The sequence below is a fragment of the Eublepharis macularius genome, chromosome 9, assembly GCF_028583425.1.
Source record: "Eublepharis macularius isolate TG4126 chromosome 9, MPM_Emac_v1.0, whole genome shotgun sequence".
NCBI lineage: Eukaryota > Metazoa > Chordata > Lepidosauria > Squamata > Eublepharidae > Eublepharis > Eublepharis macularius.
Genome location: NC_072798.1, coordinates 57056050 through 57083826, shown reverse-complemented (window position 1 = coordinate 57083826; position 27777 = coordinate 57056050). Strand labels below are relative to the sequence as shown.

At 39.4% G+C, this 27777-nt stretch overlaps 1 protein-coding gene across 2 annotated transcripts in view; it reads right to left on the bottom strand.

The window, feature by feature from the left end:
* The window catches only part of PAWR (pro-apoptotic WT1 regulator), a 118155-nt gene that overhangs the window by 52686 nt on the left and 37692 nt on the right, over positions 1-27777 (bottom strand). For both annotated transcript variants that reach the window (XM_054988333.1, XM_054988334.1), the window contains exon 3: positions 8640-8768. In XM_054988333.1, the coding sequence (XP_054844308.1) occupies positions 8640-8768 (129 nt within the window). The remainder of the gene's footprint in view (positions 1-8639; positions 8769-27777) is intronic.

The following is a 27777-nucleotide window of genomic DNA, read 5'->3' as shown; positions in this document are numbered from 1 at the left end:
AAGCGAGGTGAAAACCATTAAGGCAGCAGCGGGGGGGGGCAGAAAAGTCTGCTCTGGAAAGTGCGTCACTTGTGAAGGCTACAAAAAAGGAGTTGAAGTTGGTGGAGAACCAACTGATCGGGCTACAAGTGGAACGAACGCAGACAATTTTGCGTCTCCAAAACGTGAAAGAGGAGGAAAATGAGGATCTGTGGGATTTGGTCTCGGAACTACTGGCGACACCCGCGAGGACGACTAAAGAAGAGGTTAAAAGCGCCATTTTGGAGGTCCGTCGGGCTTCTTCAAAATATGCAACAAAGCGACAGTTGCCTCGTGAGATCATTATTGACTTTTCAACTAAAAAGATTCGGGACACCATCCTATATAACTCATACAATGCGGATTTGGACTTTATGGGTTTGAAAGTCAAGATTTTGAAGGACGTTCCATTTCTAGTCCGGAAACGGCGTTTTAAATATAAAAAGTTTGCAGCTCTTCTGAGGGACCATGGAATAAAGTACAAATGGTTATTCCCGGAAGGAATATGGTTCAGATATAAAGATCAGGCCTATAAGATATTATCAGAAGATCAACTAAAGGATTTTGAGAATAAAAACCCAGAATTCTGCTGCACCAAGAACGAAGAAAAGGAGGAGCCGGAGGGGGGGGGGAAGAGGAGAGCATTGCAACAGCAGTTGCACAGAGAGAATTGCGTCCGGGACCCAGAAGGGGGAGGAAAGTTTAATCAGAATTTGAAATGTTTATTCTCTGTATGATTAACCACTCCATCATTATTCTATGGAGCTATTTTTGTATTATGACAGTATGAAGGGAAACATTGAAGTGTAGTGTTTAGTGTTTGTAGTTCATTCCCCCCCCCTTTTTCTTTTTCCACTCCCCTTTGTCCCTTCCCTCTTCCCTTTCCTTGTGATAGTCTGGTGTAGTGTTTTGTAGTTATGAAAAATAAAAAAATTTATAAAAAAAAAAAAGGAGAAGAATGAAATCCAAAATGGGTCCCCACTGGGGAGAAAGGTGGGATATAAATGAAGTAGATAAATCTAACGTCAGCTTGCCATCTGTTTTAAGAAGAAAAATATTACTTAATTATTTAAACTCTTCTGGGATTCTTCAGAAACTCCCTCCCCCAGTGACGCTATTGAAGATTTTAATTATTAAAAGAAAGCCTGATACAATAGTTAAAGGAAAGAGGTTAACTGAAATCAGTATTAAGCAATGGATTAGTAAACTCATCTTAATCACTTTTACCTCAATTCCTGGGCACTAGTAATTGAGCTGTACATAATCAGCTGTTTTAATTTCATACTTAACTCACCTATTATCTTTTGCAACTGGTCAGTTAGCAGCAATAAGGCATGGTTTTCAATGCACTAAATGATGAACTGATGAACTTACAGACACAGTCCCCATAAACTAAGCTTGAAATTAGTGATAGTGTACATATTTTATAGCCTTCTAATAGTCCATGCAATACCAGCTGAAGGCACAAGGTCCTTTCTCTATGGAAGACCCAGTGTACATTTTGTACAAAATCCATTCTCAGTTTAAAGCTTTGAACACAATGGCTGGAATGAATGCCAAGAAAATGCAACACTGTGTGATGTGACATGAATGTAGACTATGATGAAGGCTAATAAAAAACCATACTGGCCAGTGACCTTACTGCTTCCCATATATTGCTAGCATCATTAAGACAGGCAAAAGAGACATTGAATTATTTATCTCTGTTTTCACTGCAGAAAATGTAGGGCAGTTACTCATGTTATAACTGTTATTTTTAGTAAAGGCGCAAGAATAATTGAGTCAAATCAAAGCAACAAGAGACGAAGTTCACAAAATGATGGATGTATTTAAAGCTTAACAAGTCACCCAAACCAGATGGCATACATTCATTGGTTCTTAAAGATGTTAAATTATTGCTTTCCTAACAAAATATACAACATCATTAAAATCAGCCTCCCTTTCAGAGGGCTGGAAGATAATCATTGTTAACTGTCAGTTTTTTAAAAAAGGATCCAGAGAATCCAGGAAATTACAAGCCAGTTGGGCCTACTGACTGTTGTATGTAAACTAGTGGGAAATGTTATTAAAGGTATTATTAAGTACATTGAGGATTGAGCCTTACTGAGAAAGCATCATCATGGCTTCTGTAAATTTATTTATTTATTTAATTTATTTACTTAGATTTATAGTCTGCCCTCCCCAACCAAGTGGGCTCAGGGCGGATTACAACAATTTAAAACACAGTACACAATACATCAGCAATAGCCATTTAAAATATAAATAATACAAATCATTCATTTAAAACATTGGCACCATATAAATACAGTTATCAAAATTGCAAACATAGCAACACGTTATACATTCACCTATAGACGATCATATAATGATGTGAGATTACTTTGGGCGGGAGGGCACAGAAACTCACCTCCCCCCACTGGGGGGAGGGGCACCGCCCAGCATCACCCATATGCCTGGTGGAACAGCTCCGTCTTGCAGGCCCGGCGAAATGATAACAAGTCCTGCTGGGCCCTGGTCTCACAAGACAGAGCATTCCACCAGGTTGGGGCCCGTCAGACTGTGGCTTATTAAAAGTTGCAATCCAGACTCTCTCTTGCAATTAGACATGAGTCCATTGGTTTCAAAAGATTTTACTGAATATAAACAACCATTATAGTCCACTGGCCAAGATGCAATATCTTAGCTGGTACACGTGTATTGTTACGAATGAAGATAAAGGTTAAGGTACAGAGTAGCATAGCCCATCAAATCCCATCCTCTCCCCACAGTTCTCAAAACAAACGGCTTGAAACTGAGAGAGTGAAACTTTCCCAAGGCTGGAAAGACTGTAGTCAAAACTTTCCTCTTCTTTGAGATAACTGTTACTGGACTGCTTGTCACCTGCAAAAGAAGAGTTTAAAACACTGACAGGATTAAAATGGAGTCTTTCTGGTTAGATCACACAAGGAACTTATGTCAGACCTGACAGGGCCAAGGCTGAAAACACCCTGGCCCTGGTCGATGCTAGGCGGGCCTCCCTAGGGCCAGGGATCTTTAACAGATGTTTATCACTCGAGTGAAGAGTCCTCTGGGGCTCATATGGGGAGAGGCGGTCCCGCAGGTACGATGGTCCCAGTCCGCTTAGGGCTTTATAGGTTAGTACCAAAACCTTGAACCTGATTCGGTACTCCACGGGTAGCCAATGCAGCTGGTGCAGTACTGGTGTTATATGCTCCCATATTGGTGTTCTGGTGATAACTCGCGCCGCTGCATTTTGCACCAGTTGTAACCGCCAGATCAGGCTCAAGGGAAGCCCAGCTTAGAGTGTGTTGCAGTAGTCCAGTCTAGAGGTGACCATTGCTTGGACCACTGTAGTCAAGTTGTGAGATGACAGATAGGAGGCAAGCTGCCTGGCCTGACGGAGATAATAAAAAGAGGACCTGGCAACCACCGAGACCTGATCCTCCATTTTTAAGGAGGAATCAAGAATTACCCCCAGGCTCCTAACTCTCAGAGCCAGTGTAAGCACTGCCCCATTGAGCACAGGAAGCCGGGGTCCCGAATCCACATTTCCACGACTCAAGTACATGATCTCCGTCTTCGTAGGGTTCAGTTTCAGTTGACTTTGTTTCAACCATCCAGCCACAGCCTGAAAAACACGCTCCAGGACATCTGGGGCCGATCCGGGCCGGCCGGCCATCAACAGATAAAGTTGGGTGTCATCTGCATATTGGTGACACCCAAGCCCAAAACTCTGCACCAGCTGGGTGAGGGGGCGCATATAGATATTGAACAATAACGGGGAGAGTATCGCTCCTTGTGGCACACCGCATTCTAGTGGCCTACGAGACGATAGCCTCTCCCCTAGTGCAACCCTCTGTCCCTGATCAAGGAGAAAGGAGACTAGCCACTGTAGTGCTGTCCCCCGTATCCCCACATCGGCGAGGCGGTGAGTCAGAAGGTCATGGTCGACCGTATCGAACGCTGCTGACAGATCCAATAAAATAAGCAGCGCCAATCCACCCCGATCCAGCTGCCTGTGGAGATTGTCTGTGAGGGCAACCAGCAGCGTCTCCATCCCATGTCCTGGGCGGAAACTGGATTGGAAGGGGTCTAGGGCTGAGGTCTCCTGCAGGAAGTTCTGCAGTTGTCTCTCCGCTGCCCGCTCAACCACCTTACCCAGAAATGGCAAATTTGAGACTGGGCGGTAGCTGAGCAGATCGGCAGAATCCAAAGATGGTTTCTTCAGGAGAGGCCGTACCACAGCTTCCTTTAGTGCCTTAGGAAAAACTCCAGAGCTTAAGGATAAGTTAACAATCGCCTCCACGGAATCCTGTAGTCCGCCGGCACTGGCTTTTACCAGCCATGACAGACACGGGTCCAAGGGGCATGTGGTAGGTTGCACCACCTGCAGAACCCTGTCTACCTCCTCCCCGAAAAGTGGGCTGAAACGATCAAATATCTGCCCCAAAGACAGCCAATGGGCCTCTAGTTCACATACTGTATCAACTGTGGCTGGTAAGTCGTGGCGGAGAGACAAGATCTTATCAGCAAAAAAACTCGCAAAGTCCTCACAGCTTAATTCCAAATCCAAATTTTGATGGTCTTGGCCTGATGAGGCGACCAATGAACAAACTACATTAAACAATTTAGCCAGGCGTGAGCTAGCTGATGCAATGGAAGCTGCATTGTATTCCTTCTTCACAGCCTTCACTGCCATCTCATAGGATCTCATAAACAACCTATAGGATGTTCTTGTCACCTCGTCACGAGATCGCCGCCATACGCGCTCAAGTCGTCTTAGTTCCCATTTTTGTCACCGTAGCTCCTCTGTATACCAGGGAGCTCGGCGAGTATGGCAATGAGGAGGATGACGGGGAGCGATTTCATCAATGGCCTCAGAGAGCCGGACCTGCCAGTCCTCCACCAGCTCATCCAATGAACTGCCATGGAGCATCGGTTCCCGTAGAGCATTCTGGAAGCCAGTTGGATCCATAAGTCTCCGCGGGCAAGCATAAATTTGCTCACCGCCCTTGCAGGATGTGTGTGGCACCCACAGCCGAGCCTCCAGAACCACGTGGTCTGACCATGGCACTGACTCTATTTTATCCAGAACCACATCTAGTCCCATCCCAAAAATTAAGTCCAGCGTGTGGCCCGCTTTATGTGTGGGTGCCGATACAAACTGGGAGAGTCCCAGGGTTGCCATGGCTGACACCAGGTCTGCAACCTGCCCAGAGGTGGCATCATCAGCATGGGCGGTGAAATCCCCCAGCACCATCAACCTGGGGTACACCAAGGCCCATCCCACAACCACCTCCAGCAGGTGTGGCAGGGCGTCTGCTGGTGCGCTAGGCAGTTGGTACACCAAACAGACAGCCAAACTTTCCTCAGCACTCCACACCAGTCCCACACAATCAATGCCAGGGAAAGGAAAGTCCTGTTTTACCATTTTTGAAGTTCCTCGTTAACCCTCTCAAACATACAGACAGGCAATTCAGTAGACATTATGTACTTGAATTTCCAAAAAAATATTTGACAAACACTCCATCCTTAGTAAGTTTAGCAGTCATGGAACAACAGAACAATACCTCTCAAGCATTAGAAACAAGTTAAACAGGAATCACAGAATAGGAGTAAATTGACAGTCCATACAAAGAAGCGAAGTAAGCAGTGGGGTTGTACAGAAATTGCTATTATGGATAGCACTTTGTAATTTGTTCAACTTATTTGGAATTAGGCTTTAGCAGCAAAATTTGCAAATTACACTAAATTATTTAGGATTGTGAGGAGCTCCAAAACTGGTTGTGAGGAACTCATAAAATATGTCTCCAAACCGATAAGTGGGTGACAAAATGGCAAATTGGTTTCAATTTAAGATGATACACACGGATGAAAAATCTCAACTTTAAATATAAAGTGATGAGGTCTGAACTGGCAGTGACTATCAAGGAAAGAGATTTTGTGATTGTGATGAACATTTGATGAAAATGTCAACTCAGTATGCAGCCATGACAAAAAAATGCACATTCTCCACCTAGGGCAGGAAACAGTCATGCAGGGTTATGAAGTCTGTGATAAGGGAAGTGGTTCTGGAACCCACTCCTGCCTCCCTTTCAGAAATGCTGCTTGATCCAGTTTATGGCCTCAGGGCATAAACTCCAGATCATCTGCAGAAAATTCTAGCAACAAACAGGCAGCAGGTTGCAGCAAGTGTTGTGACCTAGTACTCCCTTGAGTTACAATTAGTTTGAACATAGGCAGCTGTATTATTAAAATAATTGTAAACGGCTGATGAAATTTTTGTAACTATAATGTTACTTTTATATTTTATAGCTCTTTATGTTTCTTTGGGGGCAGGTCAAAATTCAATTACAGAATCTATAATAGGAGCCATCTCAGAAATATAAATATGAAGCAAAGTACTTGCAAACCCTGCCCTCAAGAAAGGATTTAAAAATATAGATAACAACCCTGTTTCTTTTTTAAAAGGTCATTCTGCTAATAACATCAAGATGACTGAATGCATAATATCTAAACATACGGTTAGTTCTATTCAAAACTGTACTATTAGCAATGAAAAATTACACAAGATAGAATATTGAATATAATTTCAATATTCAATTTAGAATGCTCAATGGAATTCTTTCTTGTAAGGCTGCAAACAAATAATAATAATAAATATATGGAACTATTCCACAAAGGTTTTTAAAATAAGTAAATCCAGTGCCACATAGATTTAACTATATTCACATCAACTGATATAATAACTTCTAGTTGATCCATCATCTATTTTATAAGATTATTCAAGTAAATAAATGTGATTTTTATCAATATCTACATATAATGGCATCTTAGACACTAAAGGAAATGAAATTAAAGCAATAGCTCCCATTCATTGTTTGGAGAAAAGGCCAGGCAACCTTTAATATTTTTATCCTTTCTTATCACAGTGACATAGAAGAACTCAAATAACCCACATGCATGTATTTCACTCTCAGTTGCACCTTTTAAAATTTGGCTTTTCCACTGAAAATTGGACGCAATTTTCAGTTATTAAAATTATTTATTTTTTAAAAAAAGACAGCTGTTTGTTTAAGAGACTAAATATGTAATATACCTAATAAAACTGAAAGAACCATAAAAACACATCAAAAACGCAGCTTAAAACTACTCATACATTAAAAAATGGCAAAACAAAAGCCATCCAAAATAAAAAATAGCTGCCTCCTGAAGATACAGCAGGATTTGAGTCCAGTAGCACCATAGAGGCCAACAAGATTTCCAGGGTATAAGCTTTTGCAAGTCAGATATTTGATTAAGAGTTTAGACTCTTGAAAGCTAGTAAGTCTTGTTGGTCTCTAAGGTGCCACAGGACTCAAATCCTGATGTTCTACCACAGACCAACAAAGCTACCTACCTGAAACTAGAGATGAGCACGAACAGAAAAAAAAACCCAAACATGATGTTCGTTATTTGTTGCCATCCATGAACAGGGACTCACGAACAACCACGAACATGGCCCTGTTCACGAACATATTCGTGGTTGGCTGTTTGTGGGGGCCAGCAGGCTCTCCTCCAGCCATCATCCAAGTTAAGATCCCTACTGCACCACTCTCAGAAACCTTACCTGAGCAGGCAGCAGGAAAGGTACCAATAATAAATAACAGCTTGGCCCAGAGCCTGGCAGCAGCCCTGGAACTTGAAGGGGTAGATCCCTATCCCACCACACACAAAGAAAATTCAAGCTCCAATGCCTCTAACCCTCCCCCCCCCCCGCTGCTCTTTGCTCACTTGTAACAAATTTGGAGCTCCACACTTGAAAGGAAGACCTGCCTATCAAGCTAAACTGGGCTTAGATTGGGGTTTCCAGGACAACAGCAGGAGTTCAGACAGAGTTCAGGCAGTCCCTGCCTCCTGTTGCCAAGGGAATTGATGCAGGTGCCAGACTGTCTGGCTTGACGAACAGCAACCAACAGCAACGAATGAGGCTTGCAACAACCACCTGTTTGTTTAGAATGAGGCCTCATGAACAGCTTGTTCACGAATAGCAGATTGGGCTGTTTGTGGCTTTTTTTTGTTCGTATTGCTGTTCGTGCCCATCTCTTCCTGAAACTATCTCCTGAAAATAGAGAGTGAGGGGGCCAGGCGCACTTCCCTGGGGATGTTGTCCCATAATTGTGGAGCTGCCACGTTCTCATGTACCCACAAGTTTCTCTGATTGCTAGGGCAGTTGGAGGGCCTCTCCCTGTGATCTTAATTCCCAGGCAGAAAAGTACGGAAGAAGACAATCCTTCATATATACTAGTCCCAAGCCACACAGGCTTTGAAGGATAGAACCAACAATGTGAATTGGACTGGGAGCAGATTAAGAGCCAGAGAAATTGGTGTAATATCAGGGTCACATGTTCCTGGTAGCTGGCCCAGACCAGCAGTCTAGCCGAAGCATTCTGCACTAGCTGCAGCTTCCAAGCACTCTTTAAGAGTAGCCCTAATACTTTTGGGCAAAGCAATGATTATGCTCAGATGTTGAATATTGAACAAATATTTATGTAAACCTACGCTGATGACAGATGAAGAAACATAACCCACTCCTACTAACTGAAATTGTATGAGACTGAATTGAAAATTTAATTGCTCACCTGTAATATGAATGAAGCACTTGGGTCTGTATTGGCTGATTCATTCTGCATTGTATTCTGCTGTGTGATTGCATCTTCCCTTTTGCGCTCCTTTTGTCCTGCTTCATCATCATCATATTCATCTAAACTCTAAAATAAAAACATAGTAATGCTTAATATCAGCATAACTGTTCACAATATTACAATAAAATGCATGTATCAGTCACCAAATGTTTGTTTCATTAAATGGAATATTACACTTGGAGAATACCAATTAAACAAAAAGCAAATGATCAAAGGAGGAAAGAGGTTATAGCACTTGGTTACCACAGCTCTTACACTTTTCAACAGCATTTTAAAAATGTCTGCAACTGTAAAAGGAAGTAAAGCAGATGGAAAATTTAGATCCTAGCTGAAAGCCAAAACTGATAATTCAGTCTTCATACAGAGAGACTTTGAGGCATATGCAAAGAACTAGTTGCACCATGGGCCAAATCCAGCTTGCAAATGACTGCTAATTAGCCCATGCTCATTTACACCCTCAAAGATTATTTCATCCCAGTTAAAGTTACCATGGGCCTCAAGAGGGAGACCATGAATAGTGGCACTACAAAATGCATATGTATATAGGAAGTTCAAAGTAAATTCAAGTTCCATTCCACATCTCTAAACTCTTGTGGAAATTATGTTCTGTGTGGGAGAAATGGAATTGCAGAGCAGGACATCTCCCCAGATATTTGGGTGTGAAAAGGAGAGAATGCATACACCGGTACTGGGGAAAGTAGACATGGAACAGACAGTATAAGGCCAACAATCTGATGTTGCATGACAGTTTCATATATTCAGATTTCATTGTGCTAAAGTATCCAAAATGAAGTGAAGCCACATAAGTGTATGCAAGTGTGAAGTCTGAGATCTCCCTCCTGGGGGCACTTGCTATCTTAGTTGTACTTCTCTGTAAGCTTCATTTCTTAGAAAGACATATTTTACAGAAAGAACAACTGACCTCATATATGGCCATATAGCAGAAGATAATATGAGAAACATATGTTAATTTACTGAGGGGGGAGAAAACACTGTGATTACTAGGGGTGTGCACCGAGATAATTTCCCTATCAGTTTCAGTTCCAGAGGGCTCCAGAATAATTTCGTTCCATTACTATTTGTTCCAGATAGACTAGTGCCAGCTTGGAACTGATCCATTCGGGGTTTTTTCATTTTCATAAGTTTTGGCCCATTGTACACTCATTGGCCGCACATGCACAGGCATATGATGTTCTTTTCAAGGGGGTGGAGAAATGAGGCTCTTGGGTAGCTGTTTTTGCAGTTAATGGTACCAAAATTGCACAGAGCACAGTCCTCCCTCTAAATCATCAATCCACCAAGTTTTAGGGCATGCAAAAATTGGGTTCCATATTTATTGACCATGAGGAATACTTGGGAGTACTTGGGAAGTTCTGTTGGTGTACAAGCAAATAAAAAGTCAGATCAGATCAATCTTTCCACATGGAATACTCATCTAGAAAGACGTGGGTGTGTGTATATGTGTGAGTGTGCAATGCACATGCCTGCTACCTCCCTGTCATTTAATGCCAGGTTAACAGTTTTAATCAGAAAATCAAAATGAAATTCCTCCTGGTGCTCCAGATCCGCTATATTTGGAGGACTTCTTTAGTCCCAGGGGTGGTTCTGGTATCATGGCACTTAAGTGAAGGATAGCAGCTACAGAAGGCTACAAAATGGGCATGAACCAGCTCCACATGCCTGGGACCTCCTCAGTGGCACTCTCCTTTCATAATTGCTTTTTCTTTCCAATTTTAAGCCTAATCTGCATAATATGAGCCTTTGCAGCAGCTGGTAGCTTGGAGGATGAAGCCGACCTCTCCCTTCTCAAACCCACGTGTGCAAGCCCACACGGACATTACCAGCCTTTCCTTGCACTGTGCATAAAAATGCACAAAAAAGGATGGCAATAGTGACGATAGTGCCAACGACACCATGCTGTCTGCTGTTCCACTCCCTGGAACAAAGTAAAAGGGCTGTCTCTTCCCTTTAGAGCCAATTGGTTGCATCACTGATGAGTGCAGACAGACTAGCTGTGATGCTGCCATGTGCCCCTCCACTCCAACTGCCTGGCCTGCCTGTGCGGCCTCTATGTGGTAAGAACCAAAACAAAACACACAGCTTTTCAGCAGAGGGTGGAAATCATTACAGCCTCATTTCTCAAATTTGTTCCATCATTCCAGAAGTTGCTTCAACAGGCCAAACCAGTCATTTCTGTGTGTATTTTCAGCTCTTTTCCCCCCTGATGCATACCTCTAATGATTACTATTCAAAACTAAGTCCCTCTGCAACCTTTAAAATAACCGCAAAAAGTAAAAACTCTGGAAACCTTCTAACAGGAGAGTTCTGAGGTTGTGCAACAGTGTGAGGATAAAGCCATCTTTGCAAAGAACAAAGTGTTAGAAACTCAAAGCTATATGATTTTTCATTATTTTTTGGCAAATACAGAAATTAGAGTATTATAAAATGGAAGGCATGCAGGATCCAGACAAGAGTGCCATCAATTGCAAGGAAGAATACTGGGTCTTGAGTTAAAAAACCTCAGGGCTGCAATGAACTGCAACACGGACAGTTTTGATTTTTTACCCTCCTTTTTAAAAGGTAGAAAACAGCCATAGAGACCAGATTAAATTGGTGCTGAAGAACTTGGAGAAAGGAAGGTTTAAAAACCCTTTCCTTTTGCACTGCTTTTTAAATTTTACCATACCAACATATAGTTGCTCCATTCTACGCACTAATATTGTACTTCTGTGATCCAGCATACAAATAACAGCTCCTGAGACAGAAACTGAGATCAGTGAAAAGGGGGGTGAAGAAAAGAAACTTCTACTGGGGCTTCATTAGTACTCAAGCACTCTACAACTTCTTTGAGTGTGTTTAAAACCTGCAAGAGAGCCTAATGGCATGTCTTGCTTTTCTCCAAGATTCAATCTTATACCAGGAAGCCATGGGCATGCCGTTTTCACTCAGTCATATTCCCTCTCTCTCCACACTCACAAATATATTTATTGTGGGGTATGTTAAATATATTTAACGTGTGCCCCACAATAGTTGCACAGCACTGCAACAATCTCAATTTCTCAGAGTACAGGTGGCAAATATCTATTTTGAGAAATAGTACTGAAAACATTCCAATCATATTTAGAGACGTCAACGTGTTATTCCAGAAAACTATATTCCCAGACCTACTATTTTGTCTCCAAGTACCAGCATGCCATGCGCTGTTACCACTCTCCCACCCTAATTCCTGTACTCACATGCCTTACAATAGCAGCCATGATATCAACCATAAAGTGTTATACACAACTATGCAGAGATAGACCAACATGTCTCTTTAGTGTATAGAATCAGCAGATAAAGCAAAGAAATTAGGTGGTGAATAGCTGGTGAGTTAGCAGATAATTACATCTGTTAGAATTCCAACAAATACTTTAGCAGTAATATGCAGGCAGCAACCTACTGAGCAGAGGCAAAGATAAATGCAAGCACAATTATGGGGCAAGATAAAGCTAGATAACAAGTCTCATCAATAAGTCTTCCATTTTTACAGTTTCCCTAAAAAGACTTATGAGAGATATTTCAGCACTACAAAATAGTTGAGATGCACACATTTCAATTTCTTTTAGTTTTAAAGATTCTTAGGTACACATGTGTGGGATAGTGAACTTTCAGTGCACTTTAGCAACCATTTGCAACTGGATTTTCCTGTATGAAACAGGAAAATCCACTTGCAAAAAAGTGCACTGGAAATGCATTACCCAAGGTTTGTGAAAGCAGCTTTTTCATTTATTTCCATCACAAATTCTCCCCCTTCGCATCTACCAGGATAAAGTTTTCAGGCAATTAAAAATCTCCTTTGTACAAAAGGCACAAGCAAACAGGACAAGTCCCACACTGAAGACAACTGGTCTCTGATGTGTTATATGCCATCAAGTCACCTCCGACTTATGGCAACCCTATGAATGAAAGACCTCCAAAACATCTCATCAACAGACTTGCTCAGATCCTGCAAACTGGAGGACTTGGCTTCTTTTATTGAGTCAAGCCATCTCGTCAAGCCATCGTCTTCCTCTTTTTCTACTGCCTTCCACTTTTCCTAGCATTATTGACTTTTCCAGAGAATCTTGTCTTCTCAGGATATGACTAAAGTACAATAGCCTCAGTCTCTGATAGCAACTCATTAAAACTAGTCCATAAGGAATTATTTAAACCAGTTCAAAGTACATCTCCAATATTTATTTCTGCCCCAAAATGCCTCAGTAAGATGACATGATCCACTCTGCAGATAAATATAGTAAGGAGTAACAAAGACTCGTGGCCTTTTTCTCCACTCAGATGGCAATTATCAACCAATGCTTCCAGTGCTGTCTCCATTCTATAGCCTGGCTGAAACCAGACTGAAAAGTATCCAGAGCAGAAGAACTATCCAAAAACACCTGAAGTTGGTCCGCCAATGCTATCTCAATCACCTTGCCCAGAAAGGCCAAATTAAAGACAGGATGATAACTGGCCACAACATTTTTTTTTTAGGGATAGCTTTTTAAATAGTGGGTGACTACTTTTTTGAATTGCTGGGGAAAGATGTTGGAATATAGGCTGCAGGGCCTGACATTCAGCCATTATGGAGTTATTGTGTTTACATAGTGTGCTCTTGTTTGTACTGACCTGGAAGGGAAACCTGGCAGAAAGCCAATAGCCTAATCTAACTCAAACCCCAGGGAAACTAAGATGTGTTTTTAAACTGCTATTGGTCAATTGATCAGGTGATTTCTTTTCTAGGGCCAAGAAGAAGATCACTATAGCAGGCAAGGTATCTCAATCTAAGTTTGTACTTTGTATTGTCAAGATGTAGGGGATAGATTTTTTTGTTTTGTAGCAACTCTGTGCACCCTTTTCCTTTAGAAGTAAACTTTTCTTAAAAGCAAACAAAGCATCTGAATCTCTATTGATTCAAGATCAATTGCAATTCTTGAGTTTAAACTATTTTTAACCCTTTTCCCAACAAAAGACACCTTGAGTCAGTGATTTAGGATGGACATCAAAGGCTCATTGATGTGATCCTTACATAATTTCAGCAGCCAAGATGGGCAGGGTTCCAGAGTACAAGTGGTGGCTTTCCTAGATCGCAAGATCCTGTTAACATCCACCATGGTAACTGCGAAAAAATGACATACCTTCTGCTTGAGTTATGTTATAGCTCACATCCAACTCAGAATGTATACCAGAGTTTTTATCAGCAAAAACACTTTACAAAAGCATCTCAACTGTTTCTGATTTCCTGTTCTTTGACTATATCCTTGGCACAGATGCCAAGATATCTTAAAACAGTTGGGATCGTCATGAACTACCTGATGCAACAATGGTAGAGAAATAAATGTTTCTTTGCTCCTATCATTGCTTTGTAAGTCTTCAAATGAGCTCTATAGCAGACTTTGTTGGATTCAGCACAAGTTTTCTGCCAGCATCACTCTAGACATCTGCTTGCCCTGTCAGGTCATCCAGCTTCAAGGGGCTGAGTTCTGACCCAAGGGTGGGAGAGGTTGATGAGGGGAAGCCTTAGTGATAGTTTCTAGGAATTTCATTTTCCAAACTTCCACTGCAGCCTATGCAGAGTATTTAGAATCCTAATAAACTCCAGAGAATGCAATGGGAACCATTTTACCCAAGTGGGACCATTTTAACCAGCCTCCTTCCCCTGTGGAGTGCTGGAGCTACATTCATCATAATCTAAACTAAATACTTATGGTGTGGCTTGAATGGGCTAGTCATAAACATTTTTTTAAATACTTGTATTTAACTGGATTTTAATTTCAATATTAATATTTTGCATTTATTCATTGTTGTCATCTGCCTGAGTACTGACTGTGTCAAGAAAAAAAGGAGGCTGTATTACAAAAATGTAGGAAAGAATTGACAGATTATTTCCGGATAAATACTACAATGTATGTTAATTCAGTAACCATATGGGAAGCCAGTAAAGCCGATATAAGAGGGATCTTGTTAGCAATAGCGTCCAGAAAGAAAAAAGAAAGGTTATGAACAATCTAATCCAAAGTTATGGACAATCTAATCCAAAAACAGAAGAACAAGTACACAAACTGAAGAACAAGTAAAGAAAATAACAAGAGATAGAAATCAAGCACTTAAAGAATCAACTGGATTTACTGGACGTAGAAGAAACTAAGAAGAAAATGAAATATTTAAAACAAAGACGTTTCGAAGCTGCAAACAAACCTAGAAGATACTTGGCGTACTGTATGAGAAAAGAGAAAGGAAAAAAGGATACCTGGCATTAGGAAAGAATCAAGTGATCTATAAAGAGCAAGAACTAAAGGATCAAACTAGAACTTTCTTCTCTAATCTTTACAAAGAAGAGTTGTAGAGGAAGAAGAGATGGAGAAATATTTGCTAGAGACACCAATCAAAGAGTTTATGACTGAGCTCAGAAATATTCTAAATCAAGTAATAACCATACAAGAGATTAACTTTGCCATCAAAAAATTAAAAACAGAAAGTTTGTCTAGAACAAACTGAAATGGAGGAATGATACTGCTTGTAACGCTCATTATGTTTTGCCTGTGAAGAAGCCAATTGTACAAAAGGGGACTGGACTCCTTACATGCCGGTGAAACCCATAGGTGGCATGAATTACTCAGAAGGAGGGTTTTACCAATTTGAATCTATATTATTGCTGCAAAATTCTGCTCCATGAGGGACATTTTCCAAGCAGTTTAACTTTGTAAATTGTACTTATTGAATTTGTTGAATTCTTGTACTTTTTGTACCTGTTTGTTGTACCACCATTGGTTAATGTTATATATGAAGTGCTGTTATATATTTGTATTTGGAATTGACTTTATTGAGCACATTAGCACTTTAAAAATATATAAACTATTGTTTATATTTGGTGATTGTATACTCCGGGGGTTTTCTGTTTTTTCTAGCCCATAGTGTGCCCCTGGAGCAGCTCCCTATTTCTTTTTTTTTTTTAATTTATTGGTGAGTTTGAATTTTCAAATTTGATACATACATTCCCTTCATATCTAATTAGTTCTGTTCCCCACCCTTTTCCTCCTCCCTCCCTATTGACTTCCAACAGCTTTCCAACCCTTACCCCCTTTTGTTACTTAATACTATTTCACTTATATTTTTCTGCAACACATAGATCATAATATCTCTTACTCTAAGCATATTCTAATTCTTTTATACTCTGTCAAATATACTATCAAATATATACTCTGTCAAATATACTATCAATATAGTATTTGCAGTATACTATACCATGCAACATAACATAGCATGCATTGTAATATAGCATAACATATATTTATCTGCCACACACAGATTGTAATATCTCTAACTCTAAACATGTTCTAGTTCTTTTATGCATATTCTCTATCAAATATACTATCAATATAGTATTTGTTGTATACTATTCCCTACAATATAACATAGCATGCATTATAATATAACATCCCAATATAGTATACAGTGTAATATACTAACACCATACATCATAATATATATAGTGTATAGTATAAATTTTCTGATGTATCCATTTTACTTTTCCTTTGTTAAACTATATAATCTAAATCAAATTTTCTTAATCGTAATATTAGCTTAGATTGTTGTAGTTAAATGTCCCCCTTAATGGTAAAGTCACTTCTCTCCTCCATTTACATCACTGCCCTTTAGAAATTCTCAAACTGCCACAATTCTCCTTTCACATCCCATTTTTTCTCTAAATATTGTTTCAATTTCCCCCAATCAGCAATATATTGTCCTAGGTCAAGATCTTTAAGCTTCCTTGTCATTTTGTCCATTTCTGCCATGTACAGCAATTTGTAAATCCAGTCTTCTATGGTTGGTATTTCTTGTACTTTCCACTTCTGCGCATACAAAAGTCTTGCCGCTGTAGTCATGTAAAATAGCAATGTTCTATGCTGCATTGGAACAGCTTCCATCCCCAAGTTCAGTAGCAACAATTCAGGGTTCTTATTTATTTGAATTTGTAAAATCTCATTAATTACTTCAATTATATCTCCCCAATATTGCTTAGCTACTTCACAAGTCCACCACATATGATACAGTGATCCTTCATGCTTTTTACATTTCCAGCATTTGTCTGACTTATTCGTATTCCCTAGCGCAATTTTCTTTGGTGTTAAGTACCATCTGTAGATCATTTTGTATACATTCTCTTTAATATTCGTACGAGTTGAAATCTTCAATGTATTTTTCCACAGGTGTTCCCACGCCTCCATTGTTATTTCTTTATGAAAGTTTATTGCCCACTTCATCATCTGGATTTTAACTGTTTCATCCTCCGTATGCCATTTCAGAAGTAATTTATAAATCTTAGATATTTCTTTCTTGCCTTCTTGTAACATCACTTCTTCTAGTTCAGAATTTTCCATTCTTATACCTCCTTTTAAGCCGTCCGAATTATAAAGATCTCTGATCTGTCTATATTGAAACCATCCATAACAAGGAGACAACTCTTCTTCTGTTTTTATTCTTAATATTGAATGTTGTACTTGTGTTATCTCCTTGTAGGTTAGATGTTGCTGCTCATTATTGACAGTTCTCGGATCTATTACTTCATACGGAACCACCCATGAAGGAATTCCATCTTCCATGTAAACCTTATATTTTTTCCAGACTGTGAAGAGGCTTCTCCGAATGTAATGGTGCAAAAACATCGAGTCCGCTTTTACTTTATCATACTACATGTATGCATGCCCTCCAAATAATTTTTTATGTCCCTCCAAGGCCAGCAATTTACGATTTTTTAACATTATCCAATCTTTTAACCATACCAAACATATTGCTTCATAATAAAGTCTTATATTGGGCAGTTGGAAGCTACCTCTTTCCTTCGCATCCTGTAATACTTTCATTTTCACGCATGGTTTCTTGCCTGCCCACACAAAGTCTGAAATTTTCCTTTGCCACTTATCAAACTGTTTTGAGTCTTGAATAATTGGAATTGTTTGCAACAAGAACATCACTCGTGGTAAAACATTCATCTTTACTACTGCTATTCTTCCCAACCATGATAAATTCAATTTATTCCATTTTATCAAGTCTCTCTCTATTTGTATCCACAGTTTCTCATAGTTGTTTTTGAATAAATCTATATTTTTCGCAGTCAGTTCGATACCCAGATACTTTACTTTGTTAGTTACTTCACAGTCCGTTGTCACCATTAGTTCTTGTTGCTTCTGTTTAGTCATATTCTTGCATAGTATTTTTGACTTCTTTTTATTCACATAAAATCCAGCTAGATCTCCAAATTGCTTTATTTTCTCTATTACCTTTGGCATGTTTTCGATTGGATCTTCTATTATTAACATTATGTCATCTGCAAATGCTCTGACCTTGTAGGAAAATTCCTTTATTTTTATACCTCAGATTGTATCATCCTCTCGTATTTGAACTATCAATATTTCCAAAACCAGAATGAACAACAATGGAGACAGAGGGCAACTCTGTCTTGTTCCTTTGCTTATTTTCAATTTTTTAGTTAAGTCCTCGTTCACTACAATCGCTGCACTTTGGTCTCTGTAAATTTCTCTAACCGCTTGTATGAACCTTTCTCCCATTTGCAGCTTTTCCATAGTGGCAAACATAAAGTCCCAGTTCAGATTGTCAAATGCTTTTTCTGCGTCCACGAAAAAGAAACCAACTTCCCTATCACAATGCTTGTCATAATATTCAATAGCATTTATTACTATCCTTAAATTGTCTTTGATTTGTCTATTAGGTAAAAATCCTGCCGGTTCTTCTGCAATGAATTCCACCAGCCATCCTTTTATTCTTTCTGCCAAAACTTTTGCAAATATTTTATAGTCATTGTTCAATAACGAAATTGGACTATAATTCTTAACATTGGTCAAGTCCAGTCCATCTTTCGGAATCAGTGATATGTTAGCTTCGTTCCATGAATCAGGAATTTTTTGGCCTTGCATAGTTTCATTCATTGCCTCTCTCAAAAAAGGTGCCAGTTCGTTAGCCATCACTTTATAGAACTTTGCTGTTAGTCCATCCGGTCCTGGTACTTTCCCCAATTTCGTTGATTAGATGGCCTCTTTTATTTCTTCCTCTGTCACTTCTCTGTTTAATTTTTCTTTCCATTCCTCCAACATCGTTGGTAGTTTCATTTTCTCCAGGTATTCCTCTATTGAACCCCTGTTCACATCTTTTTTCTGGAACAGTTTTGCATAAAATTTATAAAAGGCTTTACTGATGGCTGTTTTGTCCAATAATATTCTATCTTCCTCTCGGATTTTAATTATAGTTTTCTTCTCTTTTTTCTTTTTCAATTGCCAAGCTAGGTATTTGCCAGGTTTATTTGCACCTTCAAATGTTTTTTTATTCATTTTTTTCAAATTCCACTCCAATTCTTTGTTGTTCATTGCTGTCAATTGCTCCTGCAATATTTTTATATCCTGATATATTCGCTTCTTCCCTGGTCTTTTCTTAAGTTGCATCTCTTTGGCTTTAATTTTTTCCATTATTTCCTTTCTTTTTTCTTCTTTTCTCCTTCTATCTCTTCCATTTAAGTCCATCAGTATTCCTCTAATTACCGCTTTATAAGTGTCCCATACCTTGTGAGTTGACACATCCTTATTTATGTTGTATTGTATAAAGAACTTGGTTTCCTTTCGCAGCAACGCCATATTGTCTTCTATCTGCAGCAAGTCTTCATTTATCCTCCATCCTTTTTTTTAAATATTTTTTCTGAATCTCCACATAATTGGGTTATGATCTGAGCTTACCTTAGGCATAATCTCCACATCTCTAGTCCACAACGTCAGTTCTTTGGAAGCCCAGATCATATCAATTCTTGATAATGTAAAATGTCTTGCAGAGTAAAAAGTATATTGTCTATTTTTAGGATTTTGTCTCCTCCATACATCCTCCAGACTTTCTTGCTCTTTGATCGCAAAAAATGACTTTGGCAAAAGTCCTCTTTTTTTCTGTGCAATTTTAGATTTATTGTCTTCTTCCAAGCTTGTAACTCCATTAAAGTCGCCCGCCATAATTATTTGGTCATAAGTCAACTCGTCTAGTTGTCCTTGCAAGTCCTTACAAAAGTTTTCTTTTTCGCCATTCGGTGCATAAATTCCAATCACCAAAATCTTTTTTGAGTTCCAAATTATTTCCACCGCTAGATATCTGGCTTCTACATCGCTTAAAACTAGTTTTGGCTGCAGCTCCTCCTTTATGTACAGTGCAACTCCTCTCTTCTTCTTTTTGGAGGCAGCTGCAAATTCATTTCCCAGTTTTGCCAACTTTAAATACTTTAAGTCCTGTTTTCTAATATGTGTCTCTTGCAAGCATACTATATAACATTTTTGTTTTAGAAGCCAATGGAAATTAGCCTTATGTTTACAAGGTGAATTTAGTCCATTTACATTCCAAGATATAATTTTACACTCCATGGTTACATTCTTGTACTTTTTGGTAAGTCCTTTTCATTGTCCCTAATAAAAACTTCCATCTCATGGCCAGATCTAATGTTCCTCCTTGTTCCACCAAATTCAAATGCCAGTCCTTCCGGTATTTCCCATCTATATCTAATTTTCAAGTCCTTTAACATTTGGACCAGCTCTCTGTATTTTTTCCGCTCCACCAACACCGATCTGGGCAATTCTTTCATGATTCTCACCACCTTCCCATCGACTTCTAGTGGTTCTTGGAATTGTTTACTTACAATTGTCTCTCTTATACTTCTAGTCATAAATTGCACAATCATATCTCTTGGTAACTTCCTCTGTGCTGCAAATTTTGAATTAATTCTGTATGCCACGTCCAGGAGAGCTGCAATCTCCTCTTCCTCTCTTCCCAGGTAGCCTGCCAAAATTTCTGAAATCTGTTCTTGGGCTGATTTTTCTGTAATCTCCGGAATTCCGCGCATTCTAAGTTGTTTTTCCATTTGTTTACATTCAGCTACGGCCATTCTTCCCTTCATTCCTCTCATCTCTGTTCTCTGCACGTCTACTAAGGTGTCCACTGTATTCTCTACTACATTTACTCTCTGCCATGTAGCTTGCAGTTCGTTCTGTACTTGATCAATTTTCTTTGTGAGTTCTGCCATCTCCGATTTGAGTGCCTCTTTAAAATCTTTGAATTTCTCTTGCATCATTTCTTTAAGCTCTTTATTTCCTTCTGAAACTTTTTTGTCCAAATTTTCCAGCGCAGTTTGCCATTCCTTCTTTGACATTGTGGGGCTAGATCTACTTCGCTCCCACGAGTCCGCTCTTTTCCTCAACTCCGTGGCGCTAATTTGCTCCTTTCTGTTAATTTTAAATGTCCCGATTCAGCTTATTTTTTAAAAGTTAATGCTTGCGCGGTCCAAAATTTCGGGCGTCTTTTCTCTATGGTTTTATATTGAAGTAATCGCCCTTACCCTAATCCAAGATGGCCTACTTCTGTTTTCTTTGAAGCCACAGCTTTGCCCTTCTTCAAGATGGCGACTTTCTACTTCCGCTTTTGGCAGACCACTTCTCACTGGTCTCTCTATGATTTTGACGCACTTCCTGTTCCTCCTTTCTTCATGGCAGTTCTCGCGATGTTAAAACTTTCTCGCAGTTCGTTATCTCCTCTTAGCCACCGTTATGTAAACAATAATCAGTTTTCTGCGTTTATTTCTCTTTATAATGTCACTTTTTAAAAAATTTAACTTGCTGGAGTTCTCTCCTGTATGTAACAAGTCCCTTGCAGTTTTTAAATCGTCTTTATCTCTTTACTCCTTTTTATAATCTGTCCCGTACTGAGAGATAGCAATCTTTACCTTCTTAGATGTTTCTCTTGGGTTGTAATTGCTGCTTCAATTATCCGATCAATTCCACTTCCCTTCCTGGTTTACTGAAGCTTGGGCATGGAGGTCTTATGTCAGAAACTGACTCCAGAGCCGCTGCAGAGATTTTAGCAAACCTTTCTTCAGGTGGGACCTCAAGGGTGGAAGGGGGCTCGTTGTGTAGAACCCCCCTCACACCTGGGATCAACGCGCCCTCAGGTTCTTGAGCGTGCTTGCCTGTTCCCCGCCTGGGAACAGGGGGCTGCAGGCAGTTTGCGCCCCTCCAGCCTCCACAAACAACGGCACGGACAGCCCAGCTCTTTGAGCTGCGTTAGACCTCCATGAATCCCAAACCGGAAGTCGAGCAGCTCCCTATTTCGACTTATCAAAAAATTAAAGGCAGCAAAAGTTTCAGGTCCAGATAGATTGACGGCTGCCTATTATAAATGTTTTGAAGATATAGTAGCTATACCCCTGCAAAAAGTGATGAAGGAGATACAAGACAGGAAGAACCTACCACAGACATGGCAAGAGGCAAATATAACTTTAATACATAAAGAGGGGAATGGTCTATTATTACCACAACAATATAGACCCATTTCTTTATTGAATGTGGATTATAAGGTACTTACAACAATAATGGTGGAAAGAATAAGAAGGTGTAATTTATGAAGACTAAATAGGATTTGTCCCAAAGAGATACATGGAAGATAACATTAGATATCTCCTCAATGCAATTTAATAAGAAGGAGGGGGTGGGGGGAAACTACATTTAAGTTTCTGGATGCTGAAAAGGCATTTGATAATGTGTCTTGGAAATTTCTTATGAAAGCTTTGCAAGGAATGAACTGTAGGACTGAGTTTTAGAATTGGATGCAAAGTATTTATACTAACCAGTAAGCCACAATCCTAGTTAATGGTTCATTTATGGAGAAAATTGAAATAACAAAAGGAATATGACTGCAGTGCCCAATATCACCATTACTGTTTATTATTACTTTGGAAATTCTGGTGGTGAGAATCAGGCAAGACTGCAGATTCAAAGGAATAAAGGAGGGGAAAGAGATATATAAAATGAAAGCTATACAGATGATGTGGTTATATCAGTGACAAATCCAAACAATTCTCTGATCTATGTAATGGAACAAATATTAAAATTTGGACAGCACTCGGGATATAAATTGAATAAAAAGAAAACAAAGATAATGTTTCTTTCAGCAACAGCAGAAGAACAAGAGATTGGAAAAATAATGGACTGTGCTATTAATAATTAGAAATAAATGTATCGGCACAAAATGAGACCCTATAGAAGGCCAATTATCAAAAAACGTGGACAAGCATTACTGAAGATTTGCAAAGATGGGAAAAATTGAATCATGGTTAGGAAGAATTTCTGCTGTTAAAATGAATATCCTACCAAATTGAACTGTTTGTTTCAAATGGTGCCAATTCACATAGATCAAAAGATTCTAAATAAGTGGCAGAAAGTAATAAATGATTTTATATGGAAAAGGAAGAAACCAAGAATAAGGTTTAATAATAATAATAATATGTTTATTGCTTTTCCGGCCGAAGCCATAAGCCATACAAACACCAACAAAATATGAACTGTACACTTGAACATACCCAATTCACATAGACATAACTTGTCATTATCACTTTAAACTATCTAAACTCATGAAAAGAATAAGATTTAAAGTATTACAGGATGGAAAAAAATGAGGAGGATTGGCAATACCGAATATTATACTGTACTGCCAGGCAGTGCATTGGTGTGGATAACCAATTGTATTATAAATCCGAGTAGAAGAAGACACATCAAATTGGAGACAACTGATGCTAAAGAGGGATTCATAACTATTTATGTCTTAAGAAATCAGTAAAATTAATTCAAAATACTAAGAGATCTACTAAGAGACAGACTACTCAAAATATGGTTTCAATGCAGAAATAGATTGAGCCGACCAATCTCGCCACTGATGTCACCAATAAACGCTTATTATGATGCCACCACCAGAAATAGAATTGATCAGTTCAGCTATGAATTTATGACAGATGGGTCATTTCATAGAAAAAAACCTGCAGGAACTCATTAGCATAACTCATCAGCATATCTCATTAGCATATGTCACACACCCTGACATCACCGGAAGTATGTCAGAAGGCAACACCCACAGGCCATGTGGCCGCCACCCCCCATGCAGCCCCCCCGGGTTCCTACCAAGGAATACAGGAGGTGGTGATGGGGTGGCGGTAGTGGTGCTACAGCTGCTGCTGCCTCTGCCGCTGCCTGCTTCTAAAGACATGGGCAGCGGGGAGGAAAAGGAATCACATGGGTGGGGCCAAAACCCACGTGACCTCTTTTCAGAGCTACAGGAATGCCGTTCCAGCACGTTCCCCCTCCAAATGAGCCCTGATGACAAATAAGCAAGGTAATATGAAAACTTGGCAAGAAATCCAAGCTCAAAGGAAAAACATTCCATGGCTGATGTATCATTAAATAGTATCTAAGTTCAAAGAACAAACTCTCAAAGAAGGTTGCAGATTAAAGGAAAATACAGAGTTCGAATTACTAATAAGTGGTGACTTGAAGCATTTACTAGGAAAAATTTATAAAATTCTACTGCAACACCACACAGAAAGGGAACAAGTTAAAAACTGTATGTTAAAATGAATGAGAAACTTCAGAGAAACTATCTCCCTGAATCAATGGGAAGATCTATGGACCAAAGATATTAAATTTACAGATTGCCAATTGTTAAGAGAGAACTGGTACAAAATGTTCTTTAGATAGTATACTGTGCCCAAAGATATCGTGAGAACTAAGGACTATAGTGGACAGTGTTGGAAATGTCAATGTATGGATGCAATATTTTATCACATGTGGTGGGACATGCAAGGAAGCATGAAGATATTGGATAAAGAAACATAAAGAGATACAGAAGATTCTTAGGCTCAGGTCTGAGCTGAATCCCAAAAATATGCTATTAATTATTTTACCAAATAATGTTACAAAAGAACAGGGAGATCTTTATCGATATATAGTAACAGCCACGAGAGTACTATTGTGCAGCAAAATGGAAAACAGATTCGTGCCCTGACATGCCTGACTGGACAGACAAGATGTATGAATTAACTTCCTATGTGCACAACAGACCAGTATCGGAATTCTGGAAAAAAATTGAAAGATTTCTTCAATTATTTAGGTTAAAACTAAGATAAATTAAGGTAATTATATTATCGAGATAAAATACAAAAAAGATGACCAATTAAAATCACTGACATTAAAGTCTGAGTATAAGTAACTAAGGAGCGAGGAAGAGATCTATAATATAATTTAGTTGTGTTGTTATATACTGTGAATATATTTTTGTTAGTTTAAATCTAATTCAAATGCAGTGCTTATATAAGTTCTTGTGCACTTTCTATTGTTATTCATACCTTTTCTTTTTAAATAAAACAAAAAAAAGGTAGGAAAAAAGGAAAGGTATAGAAATGGTCTACAAACAGGTATACAAGAAACAGTTTTCTTCAAGCAGAAGTGCAAATATACCCAACCTTGAGCCAGTCACTCTGTCTCAATGTAACCAATCTCACAGGGTTATTGTGAAGAAAAAACGGAGAAGAGAATAATGAAGTAAACTGCCTTAGGTCTCCTTTGGGAAGAAAGGTGAGGCACAGATGAAGTAAATAAATATTACAGAGAAAGATGCAAATTACTACATCTTATCTTAGCATGTGCTTTTTAGGTTTTAACATCTGAGGTAGAAAAATGATAGCTGAACATAGAAAAAACAGATTTTGTACTAAGGAAAAGAAAGTGTGATATTTGTTATTAAAATACACAACTGTAAATGCTGAAAAACCTCGTGTGGCTCCTAAACTTTTGGCCTGGCTCATATTCAGAAATAAATTTTGTAAAAGCTTCCTTCAATTAGTAAAAGTTGTCATACTTGACCCTAAGTAAAGGAACCTGCTTTACTCTGAACATAACAAAAGCCTTCTAGTATGGTCTTTCTGCAAACTTATTCATGTCTAAATAGTCTAAAAACCCAATGGTTTTACAAATTCTTTTTGTTCCAGGTTACTAGATGCTTTGCCTTAAAGCTAACAAGTTGAACAATGGAAGTACAAGTCCCTTGTAAGAGCAGGATGTGCAAAATCTTACTACCTTTCAAGTGGTAATTAGCCTATTTCTTAACATGAGCATTCCTCAAATTACTAACATTCCTCAATGTCTGTTTTACTTCCAAAATACCAACAAAGACTTGCAATCAGGGACCTGCTGCCTTTTGCCTACCTCCTAACAATTTGCTCCCTTTCTCTTTTTTCTCACTGCCCAGTCCTCCACACCCCTTCTTCTTATGCTGGAAAGAAAAACAGAGACTACCTGCAAAGCCAGCTGGAACAAATAATACAGTGGGACCACTACAGCATTATTTCTCAGAGTTAAACAGAACACTGGCTGTGCCCAGCCTTGCTAGCCTGCAAGTAAGCCTCCACCAGGTCCCTGGAAAAGGCAGCATTTGGGGAGGCACATGTGCTATCGCTGAAGGACAACAGTTACTTGCTAGGGGGAATTTTAATCTCTGCACTAGAACTAAGAAGAAGCTACCTTTCTTCACTGGAAGGAAAACTTTTATTAAAGTTAGTATGTTGCACAACCTCAAGCACTTTGACATACCTGGTCATGGGCATACACAGAAATACTTAAGAGACCATGATCAAGAGAGACACTGAACAGCAGAAAATGATCTGCCTAAAGAAGTCCATTTGGGATAATGGATTACCGCCTTTGAAAAGATGAACTGGGAAAGCAAACAACCTAGAGTATAAGATTTTTGGTCTAGTGGGAATCTTCTATATATTCATTCCTATTTATTGCAATTCTTCAATGTTTTAAAGCCTTTCTAGCCAAAATATTCTACTCCAGCAGAAAGACTCATGGATTGAGAGGGTAGAACTATGCCTTTCTCTGCCTTCCGCTTCCCAAGCAGTGTGCTGTTTGCTCTGAACATTATCTCTGGAGTAGAGGTGGGCACAAACTGGGGGGGAAACGAACCATGAACCACGAATTTCCATGAACTTGCCCCAGTTCACAAACCAGTTCATGGTTCGTTGAGTTTAAACGCCCCTTTCCGTGCCACTTCGCAGCAGCACGGAAAGAGACATTTAAACCCATGGATCCAGCTTGTCGGGGATCTCCCTAACAAGCAGCTGATCCAAGCCAGTGGGAGTTTAAATGCTTGTTTCCATACCGCTGTGAAGTGGCACAGAAAGGGGCATTTAAACCCCCGGATCAGCTGCTTGTCGGGGAGATCCCCCGACAAGCAGCTGATCATTTAAAAAGCTGGGCTTGGCTGACCAGCTAGGAGCTCCCGGCTGCCCAGCCAAGCTCCACCCACAGCAGGGAAATGGCCATTTAAACTGTGAGTGGGGCTTGATTGGCCAGCCGGGAGCTCCTGGTCAGCCAGCTAAGCCCGGTCCCAGTTTAAATTGACATTTCCCCGTTGCTCGGAGCATGGCTTAAGCTGGCAGCCCTACCGTTGGAGCATGGAAAGGGCCCGGGGTTTAAATGTCCCTTTCCGTGCCACTACACAGGGGGTCCCTTCCAGCTCTATGTTCCTATGTTTCTAACAGGTGGTTGGCTGTGGGAGGAGGTGGTGAAGTCGTCCTTCCTTGCTCTGTGGTTTGTGAGTCTTTTCCAAGAACCAGAGAGGATGTCAGAGAAAACAGCAGGCTGCTCGAGGAAACAGAAGCCAGAGTAAAATACATTCTTCCAGATTTTCTAATGATTTTCCTATGAATTCAATCCATGACACTCATCTTTTGTCCCACAAATTTCAATATCTGAACATTATCTGTAAGCTCTGTTTGCCCATAGCCATCTTAAGAAATGTTCAAAGAACTTGAATATCCAGTGCTATGATGCAAGAATAATTAAGCGTTGTCTATTTTTTTTAAAAAATACTATGAGAAATTATTGCAAAATAAGGAAAGGAAAATAAATAGTTTCCAAAAGAAGTTTTTTTAAAAAATGTATCTTCTGCAGCAAACAAGATGACATAATGGCACTAATGTTATTCAGTTTTAGTTAGACCTTTGCACCATTGTACATTCATCCATCAAAACATACCAGTATGATGAGCTCAAATTCTATTTGTTACTTTATTTCAGCTGTGATCAAAGAATACAAGAAAAATGTATTCTTGCCAAAAATGTTGACTGAAACAATAATAAATATTAATCTGACATTTTTCTCAATAATTTATTTTAAGATAAATATGCAAG